The sequence below is a fragment of the Oryzias melastigma genome, linkage group LG19, assembly GCF_002922805.2.
Source record: "Oryzias melastigma strain HK-1 linkage group LG19, ASM292280v2, whole genome shotgun sequence".
Lineage (NCBI taxonomy): Eukaryota > Metazoa > Chordata > Actinopteri > Beloniformes > Adrianichthyidae > Oryzias > Oryzias melastigma.
In genome coordinates, this window is record NC_050530.1 from 17000192 (window position 1) to 17017688 (window position 17497).

Here is a 17497-nt window from a genome sequence, read left to right on the forward strand (position 1 = left end):
GTAAGTAGGAAAAGTATTAAACCTTTCAAGCCTGAATGGAGGTTTTTTTTTTTTTTTTCCATGTTATAAAAAATAGGTAACAAAAGGGAACCTGGAGGTTCTCTGATGTCTGAATACAGATGTTTACAGTTTGCCCAAACATAAACTATTGTCTCAAATGAAAGATTTTCCTTTTTTTTTTAGCTTATTGGTTTCTTTTCCTTACTGAGAGTTTTTTTATAATAAATTCTTCATAGCTTAATTGAACCTTACTTGTTTAGGAAGGAAATCTACTATGAAGAATTGGGTCAGAAACTGCATAAAACAAGCCTATCTTTATCTTCATAACAGTATTTGAAAGGTATTTGGGTCCATGAAAGCATTCAATTGCTCTAAAGTCAGATACTTTTCTAACTTTTTTAAGTGATACAGAGGGAAAGAATGAGGTCAGTTTGGGGTCTTTGTTAAGGTTCTGCAGCAGAAAACTGGAATGAAGTTTGTCCAAAGATGGTGGGGTCTTAGGTGAGTTAAAACTAGAAAGGAGAGTGAGAGTGTAGATGTGAACCAATGTGTGGAGGGAAAATGGTGTTTTGAAAGTTAGACAACAAAAAAACGGTGTATTTGATAAATGAAAGGAAAGGGAAGGTTAGTTAACCCACAGATATGTAACTGCACAGGGACTTGCTTATACATTTTAAATGTATAGAGCACATGTGTCAAAGTCAAGGCCCAGGGGCCAAATTCTGGCCCTCTGGGTAATTCTATCCGGCCCTCCAGATCATTTTATTTTATTGTTATTAACTACCCAATGTTTTCTTGTGCTTATTTCTAACTTGTATACTTTTAACAAAGTATATTTTTATGGAGACTAAAAAATATTGAAAGGTATTTAAGGTTTAAGTCGATTTATTCTGGAATATTCCTGCCATTTTATTATTCATAATTATGTTAAAACGTTAAAATTTTAAAGTTTTTAGAATCGGCATTCTGCTAGCTTTTTGAACTATATGGAATTTGCCAAGATTTTTTAAGCTATTTTGGAGTTAAGATAATATTTAAGCTACATGCTAGCTGTTTTGGCTAATTTAGGCTTTTTTCTGTTTTTTAGACTGTTGGAGTTGTAGCTAATATTTACATGCTAGCTGTTTTAGCTGACCTATGTTTTTTTTTTTTTTTTTTACGTTTTTTAGCCTAATTCGGCATCTAGCTAATATTTTATCTGGCTATCAGCTTCAGCGTTTTCAGATATTAGTTTCAGCATCTTCATCTATCAGCACTACCATCTTCAGCCCCAAATTCAGCTTACAGCATTCACACTAGCATTATCAGAGGTAATTTTATATATTTAGTTTATAACTATATTAAAAAGTTACAGTTTTAAAGCTTTAAAAATTTAATTTTAGAGTGTTCAGTAAATGTTTATCTAGTTCGGCCCGTGACCTAAGGTGTGTTTTGAATTTTGGCCCCTTGTATGTGTAACACAGTCAAATATGTAAATGTATGCCTACATAAGACAAAAGTATTAATAAGAGTTCAGTACTTACCAATTGTATGAAGACGAGTCACACAGAAAAAGAAGCGTGAATATAATTCAAAATCACGGTGGAATGAGGGCTTGTTTACTTCTATATAAATGGTGGGTTATTACATGATTTCCGCAGCAGAGCCTGTGGCTGCAGCAGGGATGCAGCCATCCTTAGTCAATGTGAGTCATCTATCGAAGCTAGACCGCTCCGGCGTCCTCATCATAGTCGGACCCGACATTTTTACAGTGTAGGTGAGATGCAGGCATGTCAAACTGATTTCCTTTTCAACTCCCCCAAATCCTGTGCACTATCCTTGTTTGCAGCCTGACAGTTAGGAATTAGAAAATTAGACAATAAGAGTATATTTTGTGTGAACATGCTACGGGTGTCCTACGGGCTATATGACCTGTAGCATTGGCGCTCAGTCAGGGATCAGTACTTGCACCTTTTAAACTACTAGAGTGTAGCACTTGGCTAAGGACCCCTCAGTGTCAAAAATTGATATTTTGGGTGTCCCCAACTCGTGAATGGTCTAAACTTGTATAGCGCCCTTCAACCTTTCTTAAAGGCCCAAAGCGCTTTACAGTCACAGACCCATTCACACACTGATGGCAGCTCTGCTGCCGAACACTGAGGCCAACCTTCCACCAGAGACAATGTAGGATTCAGTGTCTTGCCCAAGGACACGGCCGCCCCATATCCTAACCCTAATCCGGTACTGGTTTGCATCCGGTACAGCGTCTATGCCCAATTTGGCTCCAGTACAGCATCTAGTAACAGTTCTGGCCTGGTACGGCATCTGGTGCTGGGTTAGAGTACTGGTACCGGGTCTGGGACGCATCCCGAGGGTTGCAGATCCTTGATTTTATGAACAGCCATCATGTCAGAAAACGGCAAGTTAGGAACACCCAAAACATCAAAAAGTGACACGGAGAGACCCTTAACCAAACAACAATGGGGCAGCGGTAGGGTGATCCACTCCTGATTGGAAGGTTGGGGGTTTGATTCCTGCCTGGCCCGCCCTTGTGTCGAAGTGTCCTTGTCAAAACTCTGAACCCACCTTGCCTCTGGTGGAAGGTTGGCACCAGTGTTCGGCAGCAGAGCCACCATCATTAAGTGAATGAATGGGTCTGTGATTGTGAGCTTTCAAGGAAGCTAGAAAAGCGCTATACAAGTATACGCCACTTACACCATATGTGACAACTTGGGGATGAGAATGTGTAGCATGTACATCCTAACTTAAATTATCCTTATGAATACTAGACAATACTCTTACCACGTGCACAACAATCATACATTCCAGTTTCATGATGTCTCTTGAATGGATTGTTTGAGCCTCCAGGGTACTGTAAGACACACCGGTGCTCTTCGTGAGATGCAGCCTGTCGTCTATACAGCCGTCCACAAGCGCAGGCTACCCGAAAACCTGCAGAACCCGTATAGGTCAACCCCTCATGTGGGTTGTGTCCATTGCACGTGATATTCAGACCATACTTTGGAATGGAAATACAACAAACCAGCATTGAGTTTTAGGTAATGCAGTTAAAGGCTGTTGGAAACATTTACATACTGTTTTAAAACTTCTAGCAAAATCACGGCTTTGTGAGAAAAAATCCAAGAAAACTATCACACATTTGAAAGTGGCCAACAAGCGCCCTGTGGCCTGAAGCTGCCCGATCATTTCATCAGTAGAAACATCCCAACAAGATCAAAAGGGAGTTCTGCGACTCGGGTCGTGCACCCGTGGAGTGATCAAAACCAGAGCTTTGTGTGCACTAAAGCAGAGATGAAGCTCAGACTTCACACCTTTACAAACAATCAGGCGATGCCCTCCACGACGGCTCCTCTCCTGCTGCACGAAAGCGGTTTATTTTTAGTTGCTCGTTCAGGCGTGCGGAGAGACTGCAACTGTGACTCACATGAGAGTTGTGTTCATGGCTGAATAAAAATGGGTCAGTGAGCTTTCCTGGCATGTGAGGGCCAGAACGCGTGCACGTGTCATCCAGCTAAACTCTTGCTTCTTAGGTCTTGTGGATCACCAACATGCTCTGCTCAGTCTGCAGCTTCAGTTTTGCTTTGATGATGATGAAGAGGAAGAAGTTATTTTCAGGATAATCCTGGATTCCTTCAAAGAGAAATGCGAATTTACTCTGTCAGCTCAAAGACTGCTCGCAGATATAAAAGTTAACTTTTATCTTACATCAACCCAGCAGAAACGAGAGTAAAAATAAACTTTTTTGAAAAATAGGTGAAATTTATGTCTGGAGGGACAACTTTCATCCAGAAATAACCATCTGTCATTTAGAAAAAGTCAAACTTTGTTTGACTTTGAAGAATTTAAATGGTTAAAACAACCAGGTTGATATTACAAACCATAGTGAAATCAAAACGATATAATCTAGTAACCAAAATCAGACTGTTTTCCACATAATCTGGTGTGATCATCAACTGGAAGAACGCAGTGGAACAGACGGATGCTCACTCACCTGAAAACAAACCTGGATATAACAACTAAACAGACTGTTCATGTCTTTTTAGACTCATGTTTCCAAACTGCAGCAAATTCAGATTTTTCTGCTGATTTTGGAAACTCTTGTTGACCCTGACATCTCCTTTCTAACACTGCTGTCATTTCAGTAAGACTGAAAAAGAAGAGAATATGATCAGCTGTTTCCTTTATACTTTTATTTATTTCAGCAATTGTTTACACAGAATGATAGCTTCCTCAAGAGACAGCAAACCCAAGCACACACTTAGAAATTTATATAAATTTAAAATTAAACAACACATTACTGTGTTTTTCTACTTGAATTCATGTCACCAATTAGCTGAGCAAACAGAGGATGGGCAGATCTCTGTGAGCCTCTGCCGCCCTCCTGTGGCGATGTAGCAAAAGTGTTCCTTGAATGTTTTAAGTTTTTCCAAAGAAATGCAGATTCATTTAATATGATATATTAACTAAAACGTATCCCTTTCCACCTGTTCCACCTATCCTGTTACACATCTGTGTAAAACTTGACATCACTGACGTTTTAGCATGGATCCCAGCACATGGAGGTAACAGAGGAGCAACACAGATCTTACAGGTTTGAGTCTCAAAGATACTTAATATGAAGGAAAATATGGCAGCAGGTTTGGGACACATAAAACAGAAAACCATCGACTCAAAGTGCACAATAGCGACTCATCGATCAACCTCTGAATCCCCTTTGGGCTCCAGAGGTTGCTTGAGCCACCCCAGCTACTGTTGGGCAAAGGTCACACACACACAAAAACACACCTAGGGTTCATTTAGAGATAGTAATGAACTTAAGAGCCATTTTTTTGGACTGTAGGAGGAAGCTGGAGTGCCTGGACACTACAACCACATTGGGGCACTTTCTAGTGTTTTCATGTACCTGTGTCTAGTCTGGGTAAGTGCGGAGGTTTGGGGTCAGTTAGACAAAACACGTCTGAATTATGGGCTGACTCAACAAACTAACGCCAGTAGAGCTAAAAGCTTCCTGAATTCTACTTATATAACGGCTAAACCAGCTAAGAAAAACAGTTGGAACAATGTTAAAATAGACGGTAATCGTTGCTAGCTTGGTCAACACATTCTTATTCCCAACTCGTGCAATATGGACATATGGTTCGGGCCTGTGAGGTTAGCCCTTGATAACATTTGCGTGCTTCTTGATGAGGAAGAAAGTGATCAAAAGACTCAATTGGAATCAATTTAATAAAAGTTGGATCAGGCTTGTATAGAGGTCTCCGAGTCTCCGGGCATGCAAAGACAAAGAGTTATATATACGCTGCACTTATATACTGTATGTTAAAGGCAGGCTTTATTTCACTCCAGGCCAATGTTTTGCCTGGAAAAAGGGAAGCCCCAAAGACCTTAACACCTTGTACAGTGACCCCTATCATGGGGAGTAGAACCCCCTCTAGTGCACAGTGGTCTATGTGAGACCTCCATGTTGGTCAGCAGCCTCCCTCCTTCAGCTTCCACCTGAACGGAGGAGAGGGGTGAAAGCGAGAGCAGGAGACGAAGGTGGAGCGCCGTGGAGGAATGTTTGCAGGGCCGTCATCTTCTCTCAGCATCTCTTCCTCTCACCTCCTCAGTCTTCGTCCCCCCGCTTGTCCTTCAGAGTGGCTGCGGTGTCACTGAGAGTGCCGCCCAAAGGTTGACAAGTGCTGTGGCGTCCATAGACACGTGCACGCGTCTACACACAAGGCTAGGATTTGCACATCCGCTCAGGATGCGGGAACGCTGATGCAAGCTGGCAGTCGTGGTCATTTTTAGTCTCAGAGACGCGCACCTATTTCTCACATGATGGTGCTAGCGCGGCAGCGCTGCTGCTCTGTTTACACCCAGCCTGTGAACATGGATTGTGCGAGTTATTCAACAGGAACAACGTGAACATGTGAAGGACATACGACTCACTCCAGCTGTTCCTCGATCCAGACCCCAATGATCTGCTGCTTGAAGAATTAGCGCGTCACCTACTGTGAACCACAACACATCCCCCTATTGTCGGTCATCGCTTACATAACCAAGTTAAAAATGCTAATAAATGAAGAACAGGAAATAAAGTAGAAACTATTGTTATTTTTGGATTTTCAGTTAAACTGAAAGGCTTTCTGTGAACTGGTAATGAGGACATATCATGCATTGTTCAAAAATTGTTTATCGTTTTAACATTTTACATTTTGTTATTGCTCCAACCCCTCTGCTTTCTGATTGGTTAGCTTCTCCAATGAGTGAACTATCCCGACAACAATTGCAAAGCGTAGGACTCCCAAAAATCTTTGTCTTGTTGCTTTGGCTCACCCTTGTGATTTCCGGCCAATGACTTACCAGACACAACAATGGTTTGTTCACTTTTTATGATGGCCCTCAAGCTGGTCGTAGGAGCCTCAAGGGAACTACAAGACACTTGTGGTCCTATAAAGACGGAGCCTCTTCTCTCTACGAGAGGCAGTGGTTGTACTGAAAACAAAGCACAGATAAGTTTGCTGGGCAGTGGTTGTTTAGAAATTTGCCTGTGTCGTTTTTTAGGACATAGTTTCTTGAAGTTCATTAGAAACTCTCTTTTGAGTTATGGGCAGGATTGTTGGCGTGGAGGAACCACACCACCTTCCCATTGCAGAGAGCTTCTCTATTTACATGTTGATTATTACCGGTGCAACAATAATGGCGAGCAGTATTGGAACTACCCATCTATACACTATGGAGCCAGACTCCAGCTCAGACAAGGAAAATAAAGGCATACATGAATCTGTTTGTCTACAAGTGGGTGCACTGGAATGGAGCGAAGCGGGGAGTTTGTGGCCCACCCAGCCTATTTTTTACATTGCAAATAAACTATTTTTTAAAACATATTTTTTTTTGTCTACTTCTAGTTTGAATAAAAATTTTTAAAAAAGTCCTTTTGGAATTACATTTCTTTGCACATATTTGTCATCATCAGGAAAATTCTTCAAGACCATGTTAAAAACACCCAAAAAATAAATATTTTTTAGAATAGGTCTTAACGACGTTAGAGAAGAGGACAATGAATACAAATTATTTATTGATCTAAATTTGTAATTAAAAACATATATTATTATTAAAATAAGTGCATCCCTAAATTATTATAAAATATTTTAAAATAGTCCCAGTGATCATTTCAGATCTCTGTATGCTTCCAGCAGGACTGCATTATAGAAGCAGAAAGTCTTTAAAGTCGTTGTTTTCATGCTTATCAGAACCGTACAATTCAATTGAAATTCTAGTTACAGCATCTACTCAAGATGCTGGAATGAAATTAAGCTTAAAAAAATGACAATTCCTCCTCTTTTAGGAAAAACATGCTTTTCCAAACTTTAGTTTGACGGTTTCCTTCTACGACCATCCAGCACCAGCCTGACAGTCTGCGGTCACATTGATGCGGTGTGCTCGTAGCCCAAACACTTCCAGCAGAACTTGAGTCTGAGCGGAGGTGACAGGGGGGCAGGACCATGACTGTGCGCCATGCCAACAGACCAGGCTGTGCACAGGGAGGATGGGGGGAATGTGGAGAGAGAGAAAGAGAGGAGGAAAGTCAGCAAATAGACCTCAGGGAGAGAGAAAGGGAATAAAAGAGGGCGGCATGGCCCAGTTGAGGGGAGGGGGGGTCTATACTTAGACATCAGCAAAGACTGAAGGCAGCGAGCCGCAGCCAATGCCAGGCTGCGGCGCCAGTATGTTCGGGCCCGATCCCGTCCAACAAGCAGGATCTCCTCCAGCGTCTAGTGTTGCTGCTTTAGGGTGGTTGTGAGGGGACCCCTCTCTAAACTTGATCACAGACTGAAGTTTGGTTGTTCTCCGTTTGGAGTGATTTTACCTGGAACTCTGAGAGGATTGGTGGTATCCTGGAGTACACCTCAAACTGAGTGAGGAATGGCGCCTTCTTTGGACCTGTCAGAGACAAACATGAGGACTAGCTTAAGACAGATGGACAGAAGACCGGAATGAGTGAAGTCTGAGTGGATCCCCTCTTTGGTGTGGATTGGATTTCTTCAAAAACATTCAAAAGTTTGGTTGATCGTTGAAGAACAGTTGTCTGCACCTTTGCACACATCCATGCACGCTCATAGCTGGAGGGGCTATGCTGAGGGGGTCAGCGGTTGCTCCATCCGGCTACGAGTGGCGCTTTCAGTGCTCTGTGGGGGTGGACTGCAGCGATGCTGAACCCCGCTGCATTTGGCTGGCGGTTCTGAGGAGTGTTTCCCCTCGACCATCTCCACAAACGACGCTGATGACATCACCACGAAGGCGGGGCTCCAGGAGGCTGATACAGCGCCATCGTGTGTCCTGGGTAATGGTGGCCTTTAGCAGAACACACTTGTGCACATTCAGGCAGCAAATACACCTGATAGCGCGGGTGTTTCCACATGCTTTATTTATACTTCTAGTATTTCAATAACAATGACCATGACTTTCAAAGAAAACAAGTATTTTATGATTTGGTTCAAACCATTTATAGGGTTAAAAACAAAAGAGACCCTGATCGAGGATCATTCGTAAACAGAATCAAATTTTTATGTGTGTTTGTTTTTGTGTGAGCGCACACAGGCGCATGTGTGAGTGTGTGAAGCTCTGGGCCTCCTTGATGTGTTATGTAATGACATGTGGAAGCATGGGGGGGGGATTCAGGGAGCAATAAACATGCACATTATTTATGGAGCTTTTTGTATCATTTTTGGGTGTGTCTGTGTACATTTGTGTGTATTTTCGTATGGAGGTATTTGTACGTGTGTATGCATTTGTGTGTACTGGGTTTAATGTGTGTATTCCTTAATGTGCATTTATAAGTGTAGGTCTGTGTATTTATGTGTGTATTCATGTCTGTGTGTTTATGCGTTTGTGTATTTGGGTGTGTGTGTGTTCATGTGTAGGGGTGTATTTGTATGTTTATCATCTGTGAGTGTATGTGTGTGTGTGTGTATGACCGTACGTGTCTGAGAGTGCATATCTTTGTAGAATTATGTGTGTGTGTGTCTGCTCGTGTGTGTGTCTTTGGTGATTCATGTCTGTGTACTTGTGTGTGTACATTCACTTATATCTGTGAGAGCTTGTGCATAAATGTATACTTCTGTGTTTCTGTGTGCATGGATTTATGCATGTTTGTGTGTGTGTGTGTGTGTGTATCTATCTATGTATGTCCTCCCATGCTTGTGTGCATGCGTCTGTGGATTTCTGTTTGCACATGTGTGTGTCTGGGTGCTTGTGCACATTTGTGTTTGTGTGTATGCATCATGGCAGCTCGTTGGTCTGTTGTCGGCCTGATTCTCCGTCTGACATTTCTGTCTGAACTGCAGACAGTAGAAGAAAAGTGTGAATGAATATCATCATCATCATCATCATGACCGTCAGGATTTCCCGCCCTTTAGGAGCTTCATTAATGTTTCTGTGTGGAGTCGGCTCCTCCTCCACCGCTTCACTTCAGCTCAGACAAGAAGACTAATGTACACAGAAGCTTCTTCCATGACTTCAGACTTTCTATTTATTGTTTTATTCTTGAAACAGGATTCTTTTTACTTTATTAAGATTCCTTTTTTGTAGATTTGTTACTAAAGCCCACCAGAAGTTCCCATTCAAGAGATCCCAGAGAAGCTGTGGTTCGGTACCACAGTCTGCAGTAAGGCAGTAAAATGTGTTCAGTGTGGAGACAGTCAGATCATGTTCTCAACGGTTCGAGGATGTTACACATCACTACAACTAAAGAACACATTTACCCATGAGCACCTCATGCTGCATTCAAGATGTCTTCCCACCGCCCTCGGCAACGCTGGTTCAAGGGAGCACCTGTGTGTGTGTATTTTTGGGGTGTTTAGGTGTGTGTGCATTCATATCTGTGTGTATCATGTGTGTCTCTATATTTAGGTGTGCATTTATGGTTGTATGTGAGTGTAATTTTGAGTGTGTTTGTGTTTATTTTAGTGTGCATTCCTGTGTGTCTATTTGTGTGTGTGCATTCGCAACACATTCTCATTCCTAAATCGTCACATAATGATGTTTGGTTAAGGACTCTTTGGTGTCACTTTTTGACGTTTTGGGTGTCGCCAACTCGTCGTTTTTTGACGTTCTGGCTGTTTGCAAAATCAATGAACCGATCCCTCTGGATGCAGTACCGGATGCGCACTTGTCCTTGGTACTGGTATCCTAACCTTAACCCGGTACTGGTTTGCTTCTGGTACCGGTTTGGATCCAGTACCGCATGTGGTCTGGTGTCAGGTTAAGGTACCTGGTTTGGGTACCGATGCACTACGTTCTGACCATTCTGGTTCACAGCCTGGGGGTCGGGTTTAACAGGAACAGCCAGTACATCAAAAACGACAAGTTAGGGAAACCCAAAACATCAAAGGTCCTTAACCAAACGGCAATATGTGATGATATGGGAGCGTGTTGACATTTACAAGTGTATGTGTTGCTTCATGTGTGCATTTTTGAGTGTGCGTTCATGTGTTTATTTAAAGAAAGCCTGACAATGGGGTGAAAATGAATGACTTCATGCTACGTTCAAGCGATGTTCACACCGCCCTCAGCAGCGTGGGTTAAAGGGACCACTTTCAATGTAAAGTCTACGTACACACACACAATTGCGCACTTCAGGCTTCTGTGTTCAAAAATCACACATTCACGCTTAGCTATGCACATTTTTAAGAATGTTTTCAGGCTCTAGGTACCAAATATTCAGCCATTGAACAAGCATTGAAGGCTAAACCAGTCAAACTTTGACCAATCACAGACTCTGATTTGGTAGTGACATACGAGTAGTGTCCTTTCTAAATTACACAACTGTTTGAAAATTGATCAAAGAGGAGAAATGAATTGTGACACCAAGTCTTTCTCATATCAAAACAGAGCTGTGAAGGAAAAGCCACTAAAGCTCTTCCAACTGTAGGTGGTGGAGATGTGCTTGGGTAGAGACAGTTCACTGTGAACACCATGCGCATTCAAGTATGTACATTTAGTGCGTTCTTGAAAGCACGTCACATGCCCAGTGGAAAATAGTTTGAGACAGACAACTAATGCATACTGCAGTGAAACTGCTCAAATTCCCCTCGTGGACTGATTCTTGAACATAGAGCAAGTTTAATTGTGCAGTCTAATGTCCAAAACGATCACATTAAACCAGTTCATAGTACCAGAACCAGCATTACAGAACCTCTATATTACACAACAGTGTCATTGAAAACCACTGTGTTAGGGTCGGTGTTAAAAACAGAGCTATAATACTTTTAATCTATTGACAGAAAAGAAAATCTTTACCTGTTTTCTTTACTTTTATGGAGTTCTAATTTTTGTGTGACGTCTGTGGTTTGTGGAACTCCAGCTACAGGACTTTACTCTGCAGTCATGAACTTTATCTAAGAAAACCATCTTTAAATTTTCTGTTATGTCATACTATTTTTTGCACCATTTTTTGGTGAAAAAGCACTATGTGGACTGCACTTAAGTTACTGTTGACATTTTTGTCATGCAGGTTCTCATGAATGCTCTGAAAAAGCTGCTTTAAACTTCTCATTTGAGTTCGTTCATCTTTAACTTATCTGTTCAAAGTCGAGCAGCAGGAACCCACAGGAGCCTGCAGGTTCCTGCTTAAGTTGATTTGATCTGATCAAAATCATCAAGTTGGTTGTTGTTTGTAAGAACATGGAAAGCAAAAAATGACTGCCAGCTGATTGGCTTCCTGTTGGGGAAAGTGCCTCCGCCCTGCTGCTGCTTCGAACTATTCATAGTTTGACAAACTCACCTCTGCGACTTGATCCGCTCTCCACGTCCTGTCTCACAAACACACTTCCTCTTGTTTTCCCAACCGCCCAAACCCACGCCACGTCTTTATTCACATAAAAATGCTTTTTGAAGAAGCGTGTTTTAGGTCAATTAATGCTTTACTTCCCTCACCTTATTTTTACCATTAAGCTCTTCCTTTTTCCACACACTGATATCTAATTTTTTGACTTCTCTGCCACCTTTCCTTCAGTAAATGGAAAGTTTGGGTTCAGGTAGGACTCGGATGCTCCAAATGACCTGCTAACAAAAACAACTATTAGAGAAATAAACATTTTCCAGAGTGTAAGTTGCTGCAGTATAAGACGGAAGAGCCAAAAATTGCAAAATAAAGAAGAAAAAACTATGTATGAGTTGCACCCGTGGCCAAAATATGCAAAAAAACTGCAACCTATACTCCGGAAATATGGTAATTGGGACTTCTTTGTAGTTCTTTCTTGTGCCACCACACACGCTGGGATTTATTTGACCAATATTTGTGCTGAGGTGGTTCAGTCCTACACCATGGGGCCTGTGACTGAGGGGAGGCTGAGCTGAGCTTTGGGTCAGAACTTTCTCTGACACATTGAGTGATTTTGTTCTTTCAGCCAGTCAGGATCATTGGTGTTCCTGCTCATTCAGCTGAGGGCCTGCCTATCGGTGATGTTCATGTCCATCTTACTCAATGGATCATTCCACATCTATACCATTTCGATTGCTGTGTGGGGATAAAAGGCATGATTTTAAAGTGGTTTCAGTGTCAATTTAGCTCTCACCTACTCTTGTGGAGTACCTCAAGGTTCCTTTCTGGGTCCTCTTTTATTTATTCTTTTTGCACTATACTACTTCCTCTCATTAAGTTTTTAAGACCTCTGATCGGAAGATCAAAGGTTCAGTTCACCCATGTGTCAAAGTGTCCTTGGACAAGACACTGAACCCCACATTGCTCCTCATGGTTATAGTTGGTGCCAGTGTAAGCCCACTGAGACGATTAAAATCATGATGTTGGGCTATATATATAAATAAAACTGAATAAAATTGAATAAACTGCACAGAGTATTGATCATCTTAGGTTTCAGTTTTTAACTTATTTTTATTTATTACCTTGTGTTATATGGCTGAGTTTGACTTTCGATTCTATTCAACTATTGTCTTTAATTGTTTTGAATCTGACTAATTTATATTTAATTGTTTTTAACTTTTATGTTTTTTTGTGTTTTATCTTGGGGTTCTTCAGTATTTAATTTGGTATTTTTGTCTGTGCAGTACCTTCACCAGTAAGGGAGGTTTTAAATGATCCTCTATGAGAAAAATTAAAAGATAGATCAGAAACATACAGAGGGTTTCTCGGGTTTGTATGGTGGAGAACCGTCTGGTTAGGAGCCATTTCTCTGGCATAACAACCACTGACTGTCTATGAGAACTGGACCAAGTGATTGTGACATCACGCAATGCAAATAACTGAGTTCAGCCTTCACTGAAATTAAGTAAATTTAGTCAATACTTTTTGTTATATATATGGAACCAGAAATCATCAATAAGCAGTGATTAGTCCGAGTCGGTTTGAGTAATTGTTTCTATGGTAACAAAACTTGTCAATCAGGAGTGAGCTTGTTGGAAGGCCACACCCCCACCCCTTAAAAGTGGGCTACATGAAATCTCTCAAACATTTTGGATCTTTGATGGGAGACCCCACGCTTCTATTGATTGATCAGTTTATAATTTGAAAAACTTGCACAACTGAAAAAAAAGGATTTTCAAGAACAAGTAAAAACAAACCTATCACAGCAAGAGTGGTTATTGGACAAATAGAATGACTGAGTAATAGCTGTTTAATTCTCAAACAAAGTCTATGGGATTTTGGCTTCTTGGAACCAGAATGTTCTTCCTGTTTGGCCATTGCATAGGTGTACTATCACACCTGTTGAGTAATAACAGAGTACATGTACGGATGGTACATATTGGGATTACGCATTGTGAGCAACTATACATTTTACAGCTACAAACTAATAAAGATTATATTACTTTTCCTTTTTCAATCAATAAATTCCTAACTTTAGTCAGCTGAGTGTGATATATTCTAATAAGAATAGACCATAGCAGAGGTGGATCATGTGGAGTATGAAGACCGGTCAGATTCTGCGGGATTCTATCATCCACACTAGGTAAGCCTCAGTGAAACACCAGTTGTCAGCGATCCCTCGTTGGAAACGCGCGGCTCCTTTGTCCATTGTTCATCAAATTTTCCAGATTCGTTTTCAGGACTCCAAATAAGTTCCTGTTGTTCCACGCCTGTTATTTATAGTTGTCATATATTTTTAACTCCTCTGCCGTTGGCAGGCGGTAATAAATGTGATTATAGGAGAGGCTTCTGGAGAAAGTAAGGCTTCCTCTTTGGAGAAAGGAAGCCTCTGAGGAATTCTTGGCATTGGTGGAATTCTGATAGGGGGCAGAGCTTCAAGTAAACGGCGCACAAACGCCCACTTCCACCCCCGTCCTTCAAATGCAGCCACGGCTGAAGGCACAGTTGTGTACAAAAGAAGCAGTGAAGAAGCATTCGGGCCATGATTGCTCTGTACCTGGAGGTTTACATGGTAACCTCGGGTTCTTTTTTAATCCTTGACATGGAGGTAAATAAATTAATTTTGGCTCCATCTTCTGTTCTTACAGGCAAAAGGGCAGAGACATGGTAAGGTGGCGTCCAATGAGAGCAGGCGGCGGCCGCTGTCATCAGGTGATGTGGAGGGCTCATCGTGGCAGGGACCACGAACCATTTACCTCCAAAAGAACTCCCAGGGATTCGGATTCACATTACGCCACTTCATTGTCTACCCACCAGAGTCGTCCGTCCACTGCCTGAAGGTAACCATTAGGACCCCTCACCGACACATTCACACCTCACTCTTCTAAACATCCAGTCAAACCTGGTAACTGTTCTTTCATTGGCCGTCTTAGCTGTTTGTGACAATCTGACTGTCGCTCTGATCTCACAAAAACACTCAGCTGCGGAAGAGACAGGAAGTGGAAACATGGGTAGCACTTCCTGTTTTTTCCACCATTTTTCTCACATGTGTAAAAAAGCAAAGTGTAGACATGGGAGAAATGCACTGATTCCAATGACAGCTTTTACTTCTTAAAAACACTTTCAAAACAAAGTATTTACTTTTCATGAACTCAGCAGGAGGGAGCAATACCACTGTTATACACAAAACATTGCTTGAAAGCGGCCAGTGAAGGAAGCGGGGGTGCCAGATGTTTACCACTCTCGGGTGTGTGTCAAGTCATCACAGCTACGACCTTGCAAGAATCTCTCTTGACCTGTAGAGCACAGGAAAGACCTGGATCAAAAGGGAACTGACTTTGTTCACCAAGATTTAGTTTTGGAGTAAACAAAACTCCCTCCATACCACCTGAATTTGTTTGGCTGAGACAGTTTTTGTGTCTCTCAAAACATTGTTGATCGTGTTCAGAAATTCTGTATTTGAGCAAAGCGCTTACGGCTCATGATGACCATGAGGTGTGTTAATAAGCTATTTCATCTTTTGTTGTACAAATGTATTTTAAATTCAGATATTCTTGGAGGTGTAGTGGTTAGTGCTCTTACCTTGCAGTGAGAAAGTTCTGGTTCCAATCTCAGCTGGGACCTTTCTGTGTGATGTTTGCATGTTTTCCTGGGATTTTCTCCAGACACTCGTTTTAGAGTCCAAATGTCGTTTCATGGGTTCATTTATCTTTTTAAATGGTATATGAGTGTGTGTCGTTGTATGTTCCTTGCAAGAGACTAGCATCACATCCAGGATGAATCCCAACTTCTCCCAATAGCCCCCAGGATAGGCTCCAGCAACCCTTTGGCCTTAAAAGGGATGATTCAGAAGACAGATTGATTCAGATAGTCTCAAGGGAAAAGAATTGACTTTAAAATGGTTGTGTTTGTTCTTGTTCCATCTCAGTGATGTTGGTGTTTGATTGGATTACATGATTATCCATAGTTTGGACAGTTGATGGGAGAGACTATGGCTGAAAAGATAAACCTGATTTCTTGACAAATAATTCCTGAAACAATAAGCTATGAAGTCCTTGCTCCCTGTGCCTACCAATGACTGGTCTTCCACATGGACATTTTTCTGGAATATTTTTGTTCAACAAGGATCTCATATGTGGAGCCTGCTGTCCTGGCCTACCACAGTAGTAACAGTTGTAGTTACCTGCTCTTCTTCTCTGGAGGGACGTTCCCACAGAACAGGATGTTAGTGATTTACTCTTTTTGATGAGTAATAATAAATTGTTGTGTGGCCTTGTTCATTAATCTAGGCAGATTTAGATGGATGAACCAATAAAACAATCCAAAAACTATAATCTATGTCAAAAATTATAGGAAAGCTCAAAAGCTAATTTTAAAGATTATTGGTTTACAAAAAGAAATGTGGTCCAGTAACTCTACAGTGGTGAGGTCAAGAAGTATAAACTGTGATGAAGTGACAACGCAGATAAGGGAGCCTGGGAAATGTATTTACAGACCTTCCCACTTTGCACTTTCGGCAAAGTATGGCAAGCCAGAAGCATCAAATTGATAAGGGAGCTCTAAAGGCATCTATAGACCATGTAAACAATCTAACATTGCACTGGTTGTTTGTGGGTGTATAAAATATCCCCAAAGAAAGGAATTTAAAGTATTTTCTGCATCACACCCACTCATCTCACTCAGTCCTGTGAGCCTTTTTGCGCTGGGTGGGGGTCCAATCACAGACGTCTGTTTTAGGTTTTTTTCAGTTTAGCGGTTAAGTTTTGAAAGAAAGATGCTTCCTGGCAGCTTTTATACACATTCTTCTGGAGTTTGGAGCTGGACAGCGCCCCCTGTGGCTCCTCTTAATAACAGCAAGTGTTTCCTTTGCAGGGAGACGAAAATGGCAGCACACCAGAAAGAAGTGAGTATATCCCTTTGTCCCGACAGATCGAGTTTAATCCTGACATATTTACAAAAATAAAAAAAATATTTAGAAAATAAAAAAATATATTTAAAAAACAGTTTTTTACATTTCTCTGAAACTAAAGTTTCTGATTTGATGTCATTTGCATGTGTTGGGTCACATGTTGTAGTTGGTCAGCCGCCACGTTTGGAGCCAGTGGACACCATATTTGTGAAGAGCGTGAAGGAAAATGGACCTGCTCATGAAGCTGGACTGTGCACTGGTACACACATAGATCCTGAAGTATTCACACATTTATAGACAAACACACACACACAAAGAAATAAGTAGATGTACTCTGATCAAGTAATGGAGAAAAAAAATGTCCAATTCAGTTCTGTTTTGGGTTTTAAATCTTTTCTTTTGAACCTCGAATGATGGATCAACATTTTTCCAAACAGCTGTTATGAAAACTCAGGGTATTCTCTTGTCTGACGGTGAGATGGTCCTCGTTCAATTCCCAACTGGGACCTTTCTGTGTGGAATTTGTTCATTTTTCTCATGCATCTGTGGGTTTTTTTCCAGAAACTCTGGTTTCCTTCCACAGTTCAAAAACATGCTTCATAGTTTAATTGGTAGTTTAGGAGTGTGAGTGTGTGGCCCTGCAACAGACTGGTGTCATGTTCAGGGTGAACCCAACAGTAGCTAGGATAGGCTCCAGAGGAGATCAAGTGGATTCTGAAGATGAATGGAACCTTGTTTTGTTTTTAAAGGACATTTTATGTAATTTTGCAAAGACTACACAC

General features: G+C 41.4%; 1 protein-coding gene across 6 annotated transcripts in view; it reads left to right on the plus strand.

Moving 5' to 3' along the window:
* arhgap23b (Rho GTPase activating protein 23b) overlaps positions 1–17497 on the plus strand; it is a 42948-nt gene that overhangs the window by 11975 nt on the left and 13476 nt on the right. For 2 of the 6 annotated variants that reach the window (XM_036217166.1, XM_036217167.1), the window contains exons 1-4: positions 8102–8326; positions 14455–14646; positions 16679–16709; positions 16882–16974. In XM_036217166.1, the coding sequence (XP_036073059.1) occupies positions 8117–8326; positions 14455–14646; positions 16679–16709; positions 16882–16974 (526 nt within the window). In that variant the 5' untranslated portion in view covers positions 8102–8116. Of the gene's footprint in view, positions 1–8099; positions 8327–14294; positions 14379–14454; positions 14647–16678; positions 16710–16881; positions 16975–17497 lie in introns of those variants that run through there. The other 4 variants (XM_024263401.2, XM_024263398.2, XM_036217168.1 and 1 more) reach the window with 3 other exon arrangements.